The following is a 19,557-nucleotide window of genomic DNA, read 5'->3' on the forward strand; positions in this document are numbered from 1 at the left end:
AGTGCATCATTATTTCTTCACACTCTTGCCAATGGGCCATGCTATAATCTTTTTGAAATATTCCAGTCTGATAAGTAAAAGGTGATACTCAGAATAATTTTAATTAGTGTGTCTTTTAAGAAGAGTGAGATTGAAGAGCAACTTCTATTTCTTTCTCTGTAAACTGTTATTTCCATTGGGTTATTTATTCTTTTCATTCGTGATTTGCAAGAGTTCTTTATATATTAGGTAAATTAGATCCTAGTTTGTGAATATCTATCCCTTGAACCCCCAGTTTCCTGTTCATCTTGCCTTACATGTGATGGTTTTTGTATTTCTTTTTTTAGATTTCTGAGTTTCCTGACTTATTAGAAAAAGCTTACCATTTTTGATCTAGTTGAAAATTTGGTGTAAAGAGTAAGGTGAGGATCAAGTTTACTTTTTCCCAATCAGGAAATAGTAATTATAATAAAAAATAGTAATTATTATAGTACTTTTATTAAAAAAATCCATCTTCCCCTCCTTCTCAATTTAAAATGGTGTTTTTTATCATATCTAAATTTCCATATGTATTTGGGCCAATTTTGTTCTACTGATTTACCTGACTATTCATTGACCTGTACCACACTATTTAAATTACTATAGCTTTACAACATAGTTTAATATCCAGTAAGACTGATCAGTCATCCATTGGTGGTCTTTGAATTATAATATTTAGTGTGTTTTTAGCAAACTATTTGTGTATTTCCATAATTATAGCTGCCTTATATTCTTTCTTATATCTTTTCTCTGCTGCTCTAAAGCACTGGAGAACATGTTCTTTAGGGTTCTTTGCCTCCCAAACAAACTAAAGATAAATTGAATAACATCTCTACAAATGTGCAGGATCTTCCATTTGATTTAGTAACAATGATGGGCACCCAGATGGCTTTAGTACAAAGGTACATGGATTTGAGGGCATTTGATGCACTGTTCCTTGCATGGTATGGCATGGTGGTGTCTATCTCTGTGATTAACCCCAGCCCTGATTACATGCAGCAGGGAGGATTCTAAGCATTATACACCAAGAGATTTTGTTTTCACATATGATATATGGGGTATTGCGGACCCAATGTAACCAGGTATGGGTAGAAAATCATCTTTTCAGCAAGCCATGCTGGCCCAGTGGCCATCAAATTCTAGAAGGCAGATGTTGTGCCAGCAACAACATCTCCTCAAGGGTGTCTGTGACTTTGAGGTCCCTGTGACTGTGGTGAACTGGAGCCAGAGTGGGAGAAGTGGAAAGAGATGACACAGTCAACTGTGAGTCAGAGAGATCTCCCCTGAGAATTATCTGATTATACCTTGTTGTGTTTATCAGGTCCATGGGACTCCCAAGGAATAGGAAGCAAGTGTTCCTATTACTTGACACAATGCCTGGCACTAAGAAGTGATCAGCTAGTGTATGTTGAATGGACAGGTTGATTGATGAATGAGGGAGTGGACTCCTGCTTGTCACAGGAGCTTCTTCTACCTTTACAAGAAGGGACAGAGCTGGGCCATGACTTTCAGGCTCCTGTCCTGGCTCCTTGTCTGTCCACCTGTCTAGGAAAGGGATGCTGATTGAGCAAGAGTATGAACCCCTCTTACCCTCCTCCCCTCCTTGACACACATCCTCCCATGCCCTCACACACCTCAAACATCTTTGACAGCTTCTACTAGCTTTCTCTTGTGTTCTCTTGCATCTTTTTTTTTTTTTAAGATTTATGTATTTATGCATACAAGAGCTGGGGTACAGGCCAGAGGTGGGGGGGCGGTGAGAGGATTCACCAGAGACAGAGTGGGGAACAGAACAGGCAGATGGGCCAAAGTACACTGCTGAGGGGAGCAGCAGGTGAGTCAGGAGAGGTCTGCTGTGCCATGTGGGTTGCTCCCTGGCTGGCTGGGAATCGGACTCATGCTGCAGTGGCTGCAGATTGCTTCATAGGTTGTGTCTCAACCCTTGTGCTACCAGGGAGGCCCTCTCCTGCATCTTTTATGGCAATAACCGAAATGCCTTTCTCATTCATCACCTCTCCCTTTTTTACACCTAACCCTTGCTTAAAGCAAAGGGGATATCAAGGGAGACAAAAGCGACAAAGTGAGTCACAGCAGCAGCTCTGACACAGTGTTTACTGTGTGCTAGTCTCTCAAATTTTCTTTTAATTTAATACTTAAAACAGGTGACTATATCTGTATATATATTTATATATATGTATTTATCATGCCCAATGTATAAGTGAGGAAACTGAGTTAACAGAGACATTTAGTAATTTGCACAGGAACACAGAGCTTGCAAGTAAATGACTTGGCATTCAAAGCAGGAAGCTCCACTCTAGAGCTCACGCACTGAAACGAGCTCACTTCCCTTTCCTTGGCTGGTACAAGTGGGCATTAACATCATTACAGTATAACATGAAACACAGAAACATGCACAAATCAAATGTATGATGCAACAAATTTTCACAAAATCAGCCACCTGTGCAACCAGCACGTATATCAGAGAACAGAAAACTAGTCCCCCAGACTCTCCCAACATTCCCCTTTCAGTCTCTACCCCTTCCCTACCAAGGGAAACCACTTTCCTGACTTCTCTTACTATTCTTCTGGTTTTTTTTCCCCTTGTCTTTCTATTTTATTCACAATTTCTATTTAAATCACACTTATCTTATGGAGTCTGTTGCTAAAGTTAAAATTATTCAGTCTTGTAGGAGTCCCCTAGATAAGAGGAGCGATTAAGGATGGGAGAGCTAGGAGGAAATTGTTTAAATTTCCCCTTCATTCTTTTTTTTTTTTAAAGTGTATTTTTTTGTTTGTTTGTTTTGTTTTTATTTATTTATTTGTTTGTTTTGTTTATACAAGCACTGGGTACAGTCAGAAGCGCGAGAGGGTGAGAGAATTCACCAGAGCCAGAGCGGGGAGCAGAAGGACCGAAGTACACTGCTGAGGGGAGCAGCGGGCGGCAGGAGAGGTCTGCGCACCATGTGGGACCCTCCTCCGGTGGCCGGGGAGCAGCCGGGGATCGAACCGGCGCTGCAGAGGCCGCGGGCAGCTTCGCAACCCAGCGCTCAACCGCTGCGCCACCGGGGAGGCCCTCCCCTTCATTCTTGCTATTAAGTGTGGACATCTACTCTTTCCTCCATCTTCCTCCCTCGGGAACTACATCTCCCAGCAGGCTGTGCTCTGACAGCTCTCAGATTTAAATAGGATTCTGGGCTGTGCTTAGAGCCAGGCTGTTGCTGAGTTCTGAGAAGGAGGGAGAGGAGATACAAGAGGGAGAAGCTGAGAGAAACAGCCAAGAGTTGGAGCCAGACGACAAGCTCGAGCCTGAGTTGGAGTCAACATTGCTTTTGCTTAAGCAGCAGCAAGGAAAGAAGTTGAGAGGATGCTGCTCACCTTGGGACTGCTCACCTCCTTCCTCTCTTTCTTATATGTGATGGCTCCTTCCATCAGGTTCGTCTTAATTCAGTAACTCATACATATTGAATTGGGAGCCATGGAACTTGTAAGTAGGTGAATTCTGAGCTGCTGAAAGAAGAGAAAGGGATGGAGGCTCTGGGAGTGAGAGGGCAGAAAAAGCAGTCAGGAAGGAGGTAGTTACAGATAACTATGTTGAAAATTGGAAGGAAGCATCTGGGACTGGGAGAGGAGGGACTGGTTTGCATTCTGGGACTGAATGGATGACTTAATATTAAGCAGATGGGAGACCTAGCTCTTTCACTCTATTTCCTTTGGTTTTTCTGAAGATCGCCCTTTGCTCACTGTAACTATTCAAGGTATCTCTGCTAGATTATTACGGGTGTTCATTGCCAAGGGGCTCCATGTCAAGTATAACACATTTGGGAAAGGGAAACAAACTCTCTTCCCTTTGACATGCTGCTCAGTTACTGTTTGGGGATGACACTTTTGCCATGGGATTTCTGGAAGTGTCAATGAAATGTGTGTTCTCAGTGGGGAATTTAAATATGGCTAATGATGAAGAAATTTAAACAGACAAGTCAAGGACAGAGTATTGCTCTAGGTCATGGCAGGAAAACCTGGTACAATTCCAGTGTTGCCACCATGAACAAATGATTTGATCTTCTTTTTTTAAATATTTATTTTATTTATTTATGCATATAAGAGCTGGGGTGTAGGCCAGAGGTACGGGGGGCAGAGGGGTGAGAGGATTCACCAGAGACAGAGTGGGGAGCAGAACAGACAAATCTACTGAAATACACTGCTGAGGGGAGCAGTGGGGTAGTCAGGAGAGGTCTCCTGTGCCATGGGGGTCTCCTCCCTGGCCAGTAATCGAACTAGAGCTTCAGTGGCTGCGGATAACTTCATAGTTCTGAGACTTAACCCCTTGAGCCACCAGGGAGGCCCTGATTTGAACTTCTTTAGCTCAGTTTTCACCACTGTAAAATGGGGACAATAACAGAGTGGTAAAAAGGATGAAAATAAATCACCTGTAGAAAATGTCTAGTCTGTTGCCTAGCAGTTGGATGATGTTCAGAAAATATGAGTTCTGACCCCTCTTTTTTGGAACTTGTACGGTCAGCTATACATAAAAAGATGCTCTCTGCACAGAGATCTGAACAAGGGAGGTTTGAATGGATGAAATCTCTAGAACAGTATCAGAGAGCTTCTGAAGATCTGGCTCTCTAAAACTGGAGATGCAGCCCAAAAGCCATATATGCATATGGGACCCCTCACGGGTGTGGTGCATCACTTCCTCATGTTGATGCTTATCGAAGACCTAGGGCTCAGAACCAGTGGTTTCACTAATGCTTATCACTCATATGGTTTGAATGTGGGTTGAAGGAAGATGTTGACCTCTGGGAACCTCTAGAGATAAGAACAAGGTATCTACATCTAACAGGAAGGACTCTATTAGCCCTGGCTCAAGAGCACTTATTGTCTTTGTCCAGATGATCATTTGTAACTTCTGAGCACATGACCTTCCAATGTAAACAGATGAACAGGAGACCCCCTTGCCTAGTGGGAAAACGAAGATTATCCGAAAGATGAGAAACATTAGCATCTTGACTCTCCTAAGGACAACTTAAAGAAATCCCTCACTGAGGCTGGATGGATTTTATGTATCTCAGTCAGGGACTGGGAAGGATGGTGCATGAATGCTTTTGTTGCCCTTGCCTATAGGAAGTTCTTTGCTGGTGGGGTTTGTAGAACAAACGTGCAGCTTCCGGGGAAGGTAGTGGTGATCACAGGCGCCAACACCGGCATCGGCAAGGAGACAGCCAGAGAGCTCGCTCGCAGAGGCAAGTCCTTCCGCTCTCGGTCTCCGCAGGGCAGCACCTCCTGCCCTTCTCACTGGGGGCTCTGTCCACATTTTCTTCTTCCTGCTGGGTTTTGATTCTTCCTGCTGGGTTTGGAGACTCTAGGCAGCAATTCAAGGAACGTGGGATTCAAGTTCAGCTGTGACACTAACTTACTCTCTTACTTTAAACTAACCTACCTTCCTCCCTTCTCCTTCCCTTTTATATAAAGTAAGGAAAACAAGGAGGTCCATGTATCCCACGGATAAAGTCCATTATTATAAAAGGACGTACTAAGCAATGTTAAAAATCAGTGTAAGACCAGGGTTGCCAGCCTGGGGTCAAGCTAATAGCAAGGAGACTGAGCAGCACTCCTTGTAAGGATCCTGATGTGGCATTAGAGCCACTCACTGCTGTTGGGATGACTGGCAGAACACTCTGTCCACAGTCCCAGGCTCACTTCCTACACATCTTTTCAGTTGAGGGTTTGAACACATTGTCCTGTCTTTGCTTTTGCCTCAGGAGCCCGAGTATACATTGCCTGCCGAGATGTGCTAAAGGGGGAGTCTGCCGCTAGTGAAATCCGAGCTGACACAAAGAACTCCCAGGTGCTAGTGCGGAAACTGGACCTCTCTGATACCAAATCCATCCGAGCTTTTGCTGAGGGCTTTCTGGCAGGTGAGGCACCTGTGGGTAGCTAGAAAAGCAGAAAGCTGGGTGCGGGAGTGGTTGCCCCACCCTGGACCATCTCTGACCCTTACATCAGAACCAGCTCTGATCCCACTAGACAGGTTCTGCCACATGAACCAGCAGGGCAGGGGTGTGGCAAGGGGATGGCGGGTGGAGAAGCTGGGCAGGATCCTTATCTTCTTTTTGCATCAACAATGGGAATGCTGGAAGTGTGACCTCCCTGTCTGGGCTTGCACCTGGGCATTAAGGTGTGGCCCCGATGCCACTCTCTATTTCCATCCTGAGAATCAGCCATCTCTGGCCACAGACCTAGATGAGGTTGTGTTACTGCCAGACTTCTTCTGGATCTTGGAAAATTACCAGCTTCTACCAAGAACTATAGAATCCATGAGTGACAGGAACCATGTCTGTCATGTTTTACCACTGAATACTCAGTACTCAGCAGAAAGGGCCTGTTCTAGAACCAGCATACACAGATGCCAAACAAAGAATGGATACATGAATGAATGAATGGTGTCCAGAAAGATATCAGTAACTAAAATTAGAAACCCAAAGACAGTGGTATTGAATATTATTGAGATGGGTCCAAAGGCAAGGAGCAAATATCAGGACTGTGACAGGAAGCTAGCCAGCTCCTTGCTAAACACAGGTCTCCTTGATTGTGCTCCACAGAGGAAAAGCAGCTCCACATTCTGATCAACAATGCAGGAGTGATGATGTGCTCATATGCCAAGACAGCTGATGGTTTTGAAACCCACCTGGGAGTCAACCACCTGGGTAAGTATCTTAGAGAGAATGCAAGTTGAGGAAGAAACCCCCAAACTTGAGAGATACCAAAAGGAATGTCATTCTTAGATAAGGGCAATGGCAATGCAGGGCTTGCTGAGTAGGGCCAGGTATGGGGGTACAAGATCCTAGAGGAGTCACACACATAATTGAGGGCTACAACGGCCAAGGTTTGGTCCATGGAGGCAGTGAACCTTGAGGGCTTGAGGTGTGACTGAGGTTGGGGATCTGGAGTAGAGACCATGGAACATGTTAATTCCCCTGACAATCCCGTCCTTCCTTCTGCATGTGAGTATACCTAGGCCCACCTTTGTGTGATTGTGACCAGAGTAGGCATCTTTCCTGACTGGGGCAAGAGCAGAGGTCCAGTAGGTTTGGATTAAGTCTATGTCACGTCACCTATCGTACAGCTCTGACCCTTGTGTTAGGATTCCACTAACACAGGCTGACTGATTATTAGCACTGAGTTGCTCATAGCATCAAAATTTGTTTACACCCAGAAGAGAATGAGCAAAGGCTGAAGTCCTGTCATTAGCCCCTATCCCCTGAGCCTGGGCTGCTTCTCCACTCTTCAGTGTCCCCTGCTGGCTCTCCTTGCAGGCCACTTTCTTCTCACCCACTTGCTCCTGGAGCGTCTGAAGGAGTCTGCTCCTGCACGTGTGGTGAACCTGTCATCAGTGATGCATCATATTGGCAAGATTCACTTCCATGACCTCCAGAGTGAGAAGAAGTACAGGTCAGGTTTTGCCTATTGCCACAGCAAGCTGGCCAATGTGCTTTTTACTCGTGAACTGGCCAAGAAGCTCCAAGGTAAGTCTGGAGAAAGGCCAGGGTTACGATGGCAAATACAAGGTCCTCAGGAGGTTCACAGATGCTTCTGAAGGTGTGATGTCAAACATGCACATACCAGTGGTAGCTCTGTGTGCCAAAGAGAAGGAAGTTACAAATGGAGTAAAAACAAGAGTTCTTGGCCTCAGGAAACTTAAAATTATGAGGTCAGGAACCTCATAAATTCACCCTACATTTATGTCACATCTTATCGCATTTGGTTTGCACAACCACCTCTTGGATCAGGCAGAGCAGGTATTATTATTGCTATTTTATAGGTGCAGACTGAGGGCCAGTTACTGGCCCAAGTTAATGTAGCAAGTCAGGGCTGGAAAATGGGTACTCTGCTTCAAAGCCAGGGCACTGCCATCTATGTGCCACTTGCTGAGGTTCACACGATGTGATGGGTTACAGAGTTGCCACTGCCTGCAGTCAGGGATCTAGGACTGATGGTGCAGAACCACGGGCCTGAGTTCTTGCTCTGCATATGTGAGTCTGTGTGGATGTGAACATGTCCCTTTTGCCTCCCCAGACTTTGTCTCTTAGTTATAAAGTGAGGTGAGATAGCTCTTAATCCTGATTCTGTGTGCCCCTGGAGTTTTCACTGAGTTGCTGGCTCTAATATCTGTGAATCTGTTGGCTTATTTGCTACAGTGAATAAACCAAAGTCAGGAGTAAGGGCATTTACTATCAGAAAGCAGAAGGTGAAAGAATAGGGCACACATTAAAATAAATAATCATAATAACAATTGAGGGTTTTGTTTGTACCACATACTAATCATGTCATGCATTTAATACAATATTCCTGTGAGGTAGGTACTATTATTCCCACCCACTCTATAAATGAAGAGATAGGCATAGATGGATATTAAGAAACTTGCTCAAACAAGGTTTCTAGCTGAGCAGGATTCAAATTGAGATCATCTAGCTCCAGGTCCTTGCTCTTTACATTAGTCTGCTAGGAATGACCATGGACAACTTCCTTAAACTCTCTCTGATGAGAGTTCAATTTCCTCAGCTGTAAAAGGGTAACTTAGTATTATCTTTCTCATGAGTCTCTTTCAGAATCAAATAACAGAATACATTGACAGAATATATTCTATGCAAAGGCTGTGCATATTATAATTACTGAAAAGAGTGGAGGTACTGGAGGTGTCTTCGGGGCATGCTTGTCTCCATTGCCTCCTTCATCATGCCTCAACATAAGCTTCATAAAATATGCTTGCTAGGCAAATGCAACTCAAAACAAGTTCCTAGTCCTCTACCTTCCAACCACGTTGCTCCCCTTATGCCCCACCAATAGAAATTTCAAAGATACCACTGTCAATAATTGATACTTTTATTGGTGCTACTGCATGTTGCTAGTTCTATGACAGAAGTCACAGAATAAAGGTGACATTGAAATTAGAAGGACCTTCAACCAGGTGACAGATCTGGGAAGGTGACATCTTTTTGGAAGACCAATTAATTATTAGTTGGATTCTCTCTGGCACTTTTTGAATTTTGGAGTTATGTTTCCTGAGTCTCTTCTTTGCAAGTGTGCATTTCGCTGCAGGACATGAGCTATTTCCCTACACTTGAGTGTGTTCCTGGTCTAACTGTGCCCTTTTTGCAGGCACAGGGGTCACCACCTATGCAGTGCACCCAGGCGTCGTCAGCTCTGAGCTGGTCCGGCATTCCTTCCTGCTGTGTCTGCTCTGGCGGCTCTTCTCCCCTTTTGTCAAGTCAGCACGAGAAGGGGCACAGACCAGTTTGCACTGTGCCCTGGCTGAGGGCCTGGAGCCCCTGAGCGGCAAGTATTTCAGGTGTGTGGAGGCAGCAGGGTTCTCTCCACCATCTGTGTGAACAGGGAGATACAGGGTTTTGCATGCCCAGTGTAAACCAAATGTGGTTACTTTTCTAAGGGAACATATATCAGAAACTCAGCAAAAGTTGCTTTTATGGCTCTATTTTGTGCCTGTGTGCCAGTTTCCAGGTAAGCTTTGCAACTTTCTGAGAGATGTTTGAGAAGACTATCCCTGGACAAGGTAATCTGTCCCTAATGTGAACTCTGTCTCCCCAAACTGCCAAGATTGGCATTCTCTATTGGAATATAAAAATAGATATTTCAGTGTCCTTATCACAAACTCACTGGGCAATCAGAGTCTGGCAATAAAGGGTAGCCCAGAATTAAATCTTTCATCCGAACTCAGTCTGCTCTTGTGTCCCAAGCTGTACATTGGTGCACCGTTAATTAAGTGAAACACTGGAAACAACTTCATTGTCCTACAACAGGGGGATAGATAAATGATAATAATTAGTGTTCCTTGAGCTAATGTGTTTGGCATTCTTCTGAGTATTTGACATATATTAATTCATATAGTTAACAGAACTCTGAGAGGTAGAAGACGTTTTTATACCCATTTTAAAGATGAGGAAACTAAGACACAAAATAACACAATAACTGACTTATGGTCATAAAGTTTGTAAGTTGCAGTCCAAGAATTTAAACCCAGGCATTCTGGTTCTAGAATTGTGCTGTACATATATAAGATATAGTAGTAAAATTAATTTCACCCAGTTCCTTTTACTTTTGAAAGTGTACTTAAAAAATTTCTTAGAAAATTTTAAATTTCATATATGGTTCACATGTGTAGTTCATATATTAATTCATAGAAGTATACTTCTATGGCATGAGCTAGAGTCTGGGTATTTAACATAACTGCTTTAAATATACGATAAAGTATTGCACAGTCACTAAATAAAATTTTTCAAATAATAATTAAGAAATGGGGAGATGTTAGTGATACAATGTTATAAGAAAAAACTATTATCAAAACCATACTGTTATTCGTTATAAATACATAGAAAAGCCTGGAAGGATACACAGAAAACTAATTAGTGGTTACTTCCAGGGAGTTTGAAGAAAAGTTGGGGGAGTGTGAAGGATTTTAACCTTTAACTTAAGGCATTTATTTATTATTAAAACAAGTTTTAAAGATCACTTATTTATTACACATCCAGTTAAAAAAGGCATTTTTAACAAGAGAAAGAAATCCATCCTAAGCTAGATATAGTGGGATTTCAGTTTTGCATATAAGAAGGGGAGAAGGATTCTATTAATATGCAAATAAAAATGTAGGGAAAAACAATTAGATATTATGCTTTTCTTCTTAATCATTATTGTATCTTCCTAGTCCTGTTGTACAGGACTTTTACTGTTAGAAAAAATACTATATAAAGACAAAACACCATGAGCATATGCTCCACTCCACCCCCTCATCCATCCAATAATGCCTCATGTCCCCCACAAAAAACAGTGGTTAACGGAGGAGATTAGACTGGGGTTCATGGGTGATTAATTGGTCTGTGTATAGAATTCAAGGTATCTGTGAAGTTGGAAAGATAATTTTATCTTTAATTTCACTAACCTCCAACTGATATCTGGCATTTCCTTCAACTGGGTACTACAGGAGTACTAGCAATAGCTGTGGCTTTGTCACCAATAAAACTGCAAGTATTTTCACATTATGCAGAATGTCACTTCTACTTGCCACTACTTTGCAATCCATTGCTTATTAGACCCAGGGCTAGATCTTGTTATAGAATATATTAATCTTACTTTGTGTGATATGCATTAGTGTATCACAAATTTGTTTTTAAAATATTTTAAAATTGCATTTGAATACATCTCTTTTTATCCAATCTACTGTATTTTATTTATTTTTAAAAAGATTTATTTATTTATTTATACAAGTGCTGGGTACAGTCAGAAGCACTGGAGGGTGAGAGAATTCACCAGAGCCAGAGGGGAGAGCAGAGCAGGCAGACAGACGAAGTACACTGCTGAGGGGAGCAGCGGGTGGCAGGAGAGGTCTGCGCGCCATATGGGACCCTCGCCGGGCGGCCAGGCATTGAACCGGAGCTGTAGAGGCTGCTGCAGAGGCTGCAGGCAGCTTCGCAGCCCAGTGTTCAACTGCTGTGCCACCAGGGGAGGCCCCAATCTACTGTATTTTATAGAGTTAGAAATATATTCTGAGAAAAAAGCTGTAAGCTTTTCCAGACTGTCAGTTTTGACTACTGTATGTTCACACTCTTTCTCTGTCCTCCAGTGACTGCAAGAGGGCCTGGGTGTCCCCAAGAGCCCGGAATAATAAAACAGCTCAGCGCCTGTGGACCGTCAGCTGTGAGCTTCTAGGAATCCAGTGGGAGTAGAGCTCGTGGAAGAGCCACAGCTTTATCAGTCTCAGTCTTTGCCATTATGAAAGGTGACCAAGGAAAAGAGCAACCCTGAAGCTGGGTGTTGTTGTGAATCCTGCCCTTTCCTGATTCTCCTCATCCTTCTGGAAGCCTTTGCAGACCCAACTCTCTTGTGAGATTGACTCATGGCACAAGACATTCAAAACTACAGAACATTCTTCTCTAAGACTTGCAGAGTCAACAACTCTCCTGAGATGGGAGGACAGGGCAGATCCTAGTCCTTTGGAATGGCGGAAGAGCCTGGGAAATCAGGTCAATTTCTGCACTGATGCCAGAAACTTCAGCCTGTGTGCTCAGCTGAGGTGACAGGAACATCAGCATTACATATTCCCAAAAAACATAGACTCAAACTCTTGACTGATCTCTTTCCTTTTTGAAATACTTAACTCATCTCTGGACCACCTCAGGGTAATCATGACTTATCTTGGCCAAATTTATTTCTTTCCTCTGAGCATCCTAGAGCCAATGTGTGAAGCTGAATCCATTTCTTTCTCAAGTTCTTAAAAGAAGTAAAAACTTTTTTGTAGCTTTATTGAGATATAATTGTATAAGTTTAGACCTCATTCTCAATCATGCAGATTTCTTTTTCTACAGTTTCCTTTGTCTCAATTTTTAGATAAAATAAAGACTATGTACCTATCACATTGTCTTATTTATTTTCTCAAGGTAGAAGGGAAATATGGAACAAGGAAGGGAAGCCAGTTTTCCACTTTAGTGAATAATATCTCACCCGACACACCTACCCATCTAATATTGTAAAATAAGATTGTCCAACTGGATTTTTTTTCAACTTTCTTTCAACTCTAATGTTTTATTATCTAAGAAGTGATAAGAATGGCTTAAATTATACAGATGCTGAGCACTTCCACAGATTAAAGTGAGATAATAGCCACAGTGCCTCTTCAATGGCAGAGTTGCAAAGTAAAGACTGAGCACTAGATAATTCTGAAAGAGTAGCAATGAGGGGGCCTCCCTGGTGGCGCAAGTAGTCAAGATGCAGCACTATGAAGCTGTCCGCAGCCTCCGCAGCACGAGTTCGATCCCCAGCCAAGGAGCTGACTCACATGATGCAGCAGACCTCTCCTATCTTGCCTGCTGCTCCCCTCAGCAGTGTATTTAGTCAATCTGCCTATTCTGCTCTTCACTCTGTCTCTGGTGAATCCTCTCACTGCCCCTTCCCCCTCCCCGCACCTCTGGCCTGTACCTTAGTTCTTATATGCATAAATAAATCTTTATTTTATTATTATTTTTTTTTATAGAGGCATGCTTTATTTATTTGTTTGCTGGTTTGTTTGTTTGTTTTGTTTATACATGCACTGGGTACAGTCAGAAGCGCGGGAGGGTGAGAGAATTCACCAGAGCCAGAGCAGGGAGCAGAGCAGGCAGAAGGACCGAAGTACACTGCTGAGGGGAGCAGCGGGCGGCAGGAGAGGTCTGCGCGCCATGCGGGACCCTCCTCCGGTGGCCGAGGAGCAGCCGGGGATCGAACCGGCGCCACAGAGGCCGCGGGCAGCTTCGCAACCCAGCGCTCAACCGCTGCGCCACCAGGGAGGCCCATAAATAAATCTTTAAAAAAAATGAGGGCAAGTTATAGAGACAGACTCAATTGAGAGCAGTCAGCTACAGGAATATATGCATATATATCAGACAAAGGAGTAGTACCCATACTGCATAAAAAACTTATTAAAAACAAGACATAATAATCAACAGAGTACTTTGCAAAAGATATAAACAGGAAATTTGCTGAATAGAAAAAGGTCAGTACACCTTTGTAAAAAAGTTTAAGTTTATAGTTATCAGGGAACTACAAATTAAAATAAGAGGCCATGGTGTCTTCAATGAGTCAAAAAAATTACAAACCTAAAATTAAAAACCTTTGTCAAAAACTATAAAGCTTAGCAAATATTGGCAAAAATCTAGGAAATAGCTATTTTTATAAGTTGATGATATGAGTGGAAGAAATAGTGAAACTATTACTCCCAGCAATTTTGCTTTTCAATACCTGAAAAAAATTAGCATTAGAGTATAAGGAGACATTGTTAATACTAACAAAATATTGTAAACAACCTAAAAGTCCAACAACTGCAGGAAGACAAAATAATCTTTTTTTTTTAATGTTGGTCCCCCCCCCCCTTTTTTTTAGATTTATTTATTTATTTATACAAGCACTGGGTACAGTCAGAAGCGCGGGAGGGTGAGAGAATTCACCAGAGCCAGAGCCGGGAGCAGAGCGGGCAGAAGGACCGAAGTACACTGCTGAGGGGAGCAGCGGGCGGCAGGAGAGGTCTGTGTGCCATGTGGGACCCTCCTCCGGTGGCCGGGGAGCAGCCGGGGATTGAACTGGCGTTGCAGAGGCTGCGGGCAGTTTCACAACCCAGTGCTCAACCACTGCGCCACCGGGGAGGCCCAAGACAAAATAATCTTTAGTTTAATCACACAATCGAGTAGTTTGCTTACTTTTAGGTAATTACTCCTAAAATAATGGTATTAAGTAACAATTATACACACACACACACGCAGAGACATGTATATTGTTGGATAAATTGATGAACTGCAGTGTGATAAGATTTATATTCAAAAATTACACACATATAACATGCTACCATATCTTTTCTGTTATAAATGGGTACATACATAGGTATGTAAAAACACACACAAATTAAAAACACATTGTACATGGCATAAGGCCACATACAATGAACACATAAGAGAGGTTTCTTCTGGGAAGGACCAAGCTCACATGATGAAGATGGGAGGGGGGAAGATGGAAAGAACTTGGGTTGCTGATGATAAATAGTGAGTCACTGAATTAACCAAAACTAGAGACTTCTTGTACACGACACAATAAATCATCCTTGTTGAAGCTTATGTCCTGATAGGATAGTATTAGGATGAACCATATAAAAGTATTGATATTCTATTTTTTTTACCTTCTTTTCCCAACCATTACTTCTAGTCTAAGGCAGTAATGACCTGCTTTCGACCTTCAATTTTCTCACCTATAAAGTTAAATTTTAACACCTATTTCATTATATTTTTCTCCGCCTCCAGCATGTATCATCTGTTAATGTTAACAGTCAAGAAATAACTGATGTAACATTCTAGTATATAATGTTAATAGGACCAGTATATTTTCACAGGTGTTCAGCCAAAATTTAATCTATGTGTACAATCTATTTTTTTAAAGATTTATTTATTCATTTATACAAAAACTGGGGTACAGGCCAGATGCGCGGGAGGGTAAGAGGATTCACCAGAGACAGAGCAGGGAACAGAACAGGCAGACTGATGAAATACACTGCTGAGGGGAGCAGCAGGTGAGACAGGAGAGGTCTGCTTCGCCATGTGGGATTCTCGCCGGCTGGCTGGGATTGAACTCGTGCTGCAGAGGCTGTGGACAGCTTCACAGTGCGGCACTCAACCGCCTGCACCACCAGGGAGGCCCAGAACAGGCAGATTGACTGGAATACACTGCTGAGAGGAGCAGCGGGTGAGTCAGGAGAGTCTACTGCGCCATGTGGGACCCTCGTGGGCTGGCCGGCATAGAACCAGCGCTGCAGAGGCTGCGGACAGCTTCACAGCGCAGCGCTCAACCACCTGCGCTGCACCACTAGGGGAGGCCCTACAAACTATTATTTTTTTTTAACATAAAGTCTTAGTTAAAATAATCAGTTTATGGCTGCCTGGTGGTGCAAGAGGTTAAAGCGCAGCACTATGAAGCTGTCAGCAGCCACTGTGGCATGAGTTGAATCCCCAGCCAGGGAGCTGGCCCACATGGCACAGCAGACCTCTCCTGTCTTGCCCACAGCTGCCCTCAGCAGTGTACTTCGGTCAATCTGCCTGTTCTGTTCCCCACTGTCTCTGGTGTGTCCTCTCACCCCTGCACCTCTGGCCTGTACCCCAGTTCTTATATGCATAAATAAATCTAAAAAAAAAACAGTTCAGAAGATCATAAAACATGAGGTACAATTTGTTCTGATAAGAGTAGATTAACTGCTGTAATAAAGAATGCTAAATCTTAATGACTTAACACAATAAAAGTTCATTTTTTGCTCATGTCACAGTCCAATGTAGGGATGGGAGTGACCCTGCTCCCTTCACATGGCTTTCATCTCAATAAAATGGTTAATTATGTTGCAATAATAATCCAATATTTTGTTTTCTAGTGGCAGTTTAGTTAACTAAAAGATTTTTAAGGGCCTCTCCGGTGGCGCAGTGGTTGAGTGCTGGGTTGCGAAGCTGCCCACAGCCTCTGCGGCGCCGGTTCAATCCCCGGCTGCTCCCCGGCCACTGGAGGAGGGTCCCACATGGCGCGCAGACCTCTCCTGCCGCCCGCTGCTCCCCTCAGCAGTGTACTTCGGTCCTTCTGCCTGCTCTGCTCCCCGCTCTGGCTCTGGTGAATTCTCTCGCCCTCCCGCGCTTCTGACTGTACCCAGTGCTTGTATAAACAAAACAAATAAATAAATCTTTAAAAAAAATAAATAAAAGATTTTTAAAAATGCAAGCTGTAGGGCCTCCCTGGTGGCGCAATGGGTTAAGCACTACACTATGAAACAATCAGCATGGAGGGCAGGGAGCTATTCCCATGGCACAGCAAACCTCTCCTGTCTTGCCGCTACTCCCCTCAGCAGTGCATTTCAGTCAGTCTGCCTATTCTGTTCCCCACTCTGTCTCTGGTGAATCCTCTCACCCCTTGCATCTCTGGCCCGTACCCCAGTTCTTGCATGCATAAATAAATGTTTAAAAAAATACAAGTTGTAATCATATTCAAATTATATGCAATTTAAATGTTTCAATAAAAATGTAAACTAAATATAAATGTAAAAATCATTTAAAATGTTTTAGGTTTCCTTTTAAAATACTTGAATTGGGCCTCCCTGGTGGCGCAGCGGTTGAGCACTGGGTTGCGAAGCTGCCCGCAGCCTCTTCAGCGCGGGTTCGATCCCTGGCTGCCGGGTGAGGGTCCCACATGGTGCGCAGACCTCTCCTGCAGCCCGCTGCTCCCCTCAGCAGTGTACTTCAGTCCCTCTGCCTGCTCTGCTCCCCGCTCTGGCTCTGGTGAATTCTCTCACCCGCCCACACTTCTGACTGTACCCAGTGCTTGTATAAATAAATAAATCTTAAAAAAAAAAAACTAAAAAAAAAAAACTTGAATTATCAGGGCCTCCCTGGTGGCACAAGGTGTTAAGTATTGCACTATGAAGCAGTCCACAGCCTCTGCAACACGAGTTCAATCCCCGGCAGGCCAGGGAGCAACCCACATGGCAAGGCAGACCTCTCCTGTCTCGCCCACTCTCCCTTCAGCAGTGTATTTCAGTCGGTCTGCCTGTTCCGTTCCCCATTCTGTCTCTGGTGAATCCTCTCACCCCCTCTCCGCTCCCCGCATCTCTGGCCTGTACCCCAGTTCTTGTATATATAAACAAATCTTTAAAAAAAATATAAAGATAGTAAAATAGATTTAAAAAATACTTGAATTATCAAAATTAAAAGGTAATATGTATTATGGCCTTGAGTAGCACCTGTGAAGTCAAAATTATTTAAATGCAACTAATTTTTAAAAAAATTTTTCTATGAATTTTTATAAAAATGCAACAATGTTCAATTCTAATGTTCAATGTCTATATAGTTGCCAATGTCAACAATGGATATCATACTTCTACATGTCTACTAATTTAAAAGTATTATGAGCTGTTTATTAGTCTCCATATGTAACTGTTGCATACATACACACACTGAAATATGAAGAGAGACAAGAGAACCAACACTCAGCACTAATAAAAACAGATACTCATTTTAATGCAAGTATCTGTTACACTCAGACTGAGAATTTGCAAGTAATTTGTCTTTCCTTCTCCCCAGTTGTTCTCTTTGTTCAAATCCTCCCTGTATTCAGAAGCAGTAGCACTGTATTCCCTCTATTCCTCTTCAGCACCTCATTTCTATGATAGTGACACACTTGGACATCTTGTCAACACATGAACTTCCTGATCCTCAAATACCTTAGCTTCTGTCATCCCACTCCAAACACTCCCAGCATTCTCCTTTGCCAATTCCCTTGCCCCTTGATCATCCTGTCTAGCAAAGGCCAGGTTTGAAGCAATTCAACTCTGATTTCTATATGCCACCAGTGCTACTGGGGGAAATCACTCAGATTAGCACTTCAAAGAGCTTGGATACAGTCAATAATTTCTCTGGGACTTAAAACTATGTTAGTCACGATGGCAGACTCTTAGGCTATCAGCTTTTGTTGTTTTAGGGCTGAAACCCCAAAGCCTTCGTAACAGAGTACACATTTCTTAAATACTATTTTCTTATATATTTTTGTGAAATGTAAGACTTAAAAGGTCATGACCAAGGGAGGGAATCCTTCTTGCCTAGGTCTAGGGCATTATTGTTTATGTAATCTTAACTTGGTTGCTAGGGGCCAGGACCTGGAAATTTCCAGAAAGAGGGCCCTTTTGGGTGCCAGGTGCAATGTCTACTATTGAGGGTTTAATATCAATGTGGCATGAAGGGAAAATTGAGTGTTTACTGGACATGAGAGAATTTGCTTCAAGTTTCTGAGAGAATACGACTAGACCGAAATTATGTCAATTCAAATAACATGATACTATAGGAAGTTCAAGTGAGTAATGTGGTAAGTGTGGATACAGATGGGTTACCCAAAGCACTAGTATTTGAAAGTGTGTTACACCTGCCTTCAGACTCAGTTCCCAGATGTCATCACTGACCTTCTCCTCTATTCCTCTTCAGCACCTCATTTCTATGATAGTGACACACTTGGACATCTTGTCAACACATGAACTTCCTGATCCTCAAATACCTTAGCTTCTGTCATCCCACTCCAAACACTCCCAGCATTCTCCTTTGCCAATTCCCTTGCCCCTTGATCATCCTGTCTAGCAAAGGCCAGGTTTGAAGCAATTCAACTCTGATTTCTATATGCCACCAGTGCTACTGGGGGAAATCACTCAGATTAGTAGATTATAGCCTCCATAAATCACTGGTCATCAACATCCATTGGGTTTTCAGAGATACCTGGTCATCTGTCCTGCAACAATCAAGGATGGATCCAGTGAATTTTATATAATTACATCCTTGAGGTTATAAAATTAGATATAAAACTAGGTGCACAAAAATGGATGTGGATTTAGAATGAGAAAAATTTCTATTTAAGGTCTTCTGAGTCTTCTGTAGGCAACTTACCAGCAATGCTTGCATAGAAAGATTTTCCTGATAGCAAATACTTGATATAGACCATTGAATGCTTGTTGAATGAGGAGGGGAAAAGAAATAGTCAATACAGAGAACCCCTTGCGTTTCTAATTCAGGTAGTGGAGATGATGAAGGAAGGGTTCTAAGCAGAAATAACAACAAAATGAATAGGGAGCAGGAAAGCACTCCCTCTTAAAAGCTAGTCAGTAACCCTAGATGAATTTGTTATAGAAAAATTAAAGTTTTAAGGATTGGGACAGGCAACATTATCAACATATAAGTCAGGATAATGACCAAGCAAAGGTCATTTCCCTCAGAGTTACTGTTACTATTGACATTTGGTTGCTTAGGAATGAAGAATCTAATAGTCTTTGATCTACTTTGCTTCAGCTCTAGGCAAAGATATCTGGTAACTTTGGAGTGTCTCAGGTTTCTAAACAAAGTTAGTGGCCCTCTATCCTAGATATAGAGTGGGTGTACCAATGTTCTTTGTTGTGACATTTTTGTACCATGTTCACATCAGATGGCTTTCAGGTCTACTTTC

At 42.8% G+C, this 19,557-nt stretch overlaps 1 protein-coding gene and 1 long non-coding RNA gene across 2 annotated transcripts; one reads left to right on the forward strand and one right to left on the reverse strand.

The window, feature by feature from the left end:
- Positions 1–3,153: 3,153 nt before the first annotated feature.
- RDH12 (retinol dehydrogenase 12) lies at positions 3,154–12,428 on the forward strand. Its single transcript, XM_037503551.2, has 7 exons — positions 3,154–3,450; positions 5,140–5,258; positions 5,778–5,933; positions 6,618–6,722; positions 7,332–7,541; positions 9,175–9,364; positions 11,651–12,428. Exons 1-7 carry the CDS (start codon positions 3,383–3,385, stop codon positions 11,751–11,753), a joined length of 951 nt encoding a protein of 316 aa, XP_037359448.1. The 5' UTR covers positions 3,154–3,382; the 3' UTR covers positions 11,754–12,428.
- On the reverse strand, positions 8,890–19,332 carry LOC119239215 (uncharacterized). Its single transcript, XR_005123783.1, has 3 exons — positions 19,005–19,332; positions 9,691–9,824; positions 8,890–9,396 (listed from the first exon to the last, which is right to left on the reverse strand). It is a non-coding gene; the product is annotated as an uncharacterized LOC119239215 (long non-coding RNA).
- Between the last annotated feature and the right edge of the window lie 225 nt (positions 19,333–19,557).

This window comes from Talpa occidentalis, unplaced genomic scaffold (genome assembly GCF_014898055.3).
Source record: "Talpa occidentalis isolate TD23 unplaced genomic scaffold, MPIMG_talOcc4v2.1 talOcc4.11, whole genome shotgun sequence".
In the NCBI taxonomy this organism is placed as follows: domain Eukaryota; kingdom Metazoa; phylum Chordata; class Mammalia; order Eulipotyphla; family Talpidae; genus Talpa; species Talpa occidentalis.

Excerpts from the sequence above, each read along its gene's own strand:
- RDH12 (XM_037503551.2), top strand. The coding sequence starts at position 3,383 with ATGCTGCTCACCTTGGGACTGCTCACCTCCTTCCTCTCTTTCTTATAT. Across the intron at positions 5,259-5,777 it reads CAGAGAGCTCGCTCGCAGAG|GAGCCCGAGTATACATTGCC; the intron begins GCAAGTCCTTCC and ends CTTTTGCCTCAG. Across the intron at positions 7,542-9,174 it reads ACTGGCCAAGAAGCTCCAAG|GCACAGGGGTCACCACCTAT; the intron begins GTAAGTCTGGAG and ends CCCTTTTTGCAG.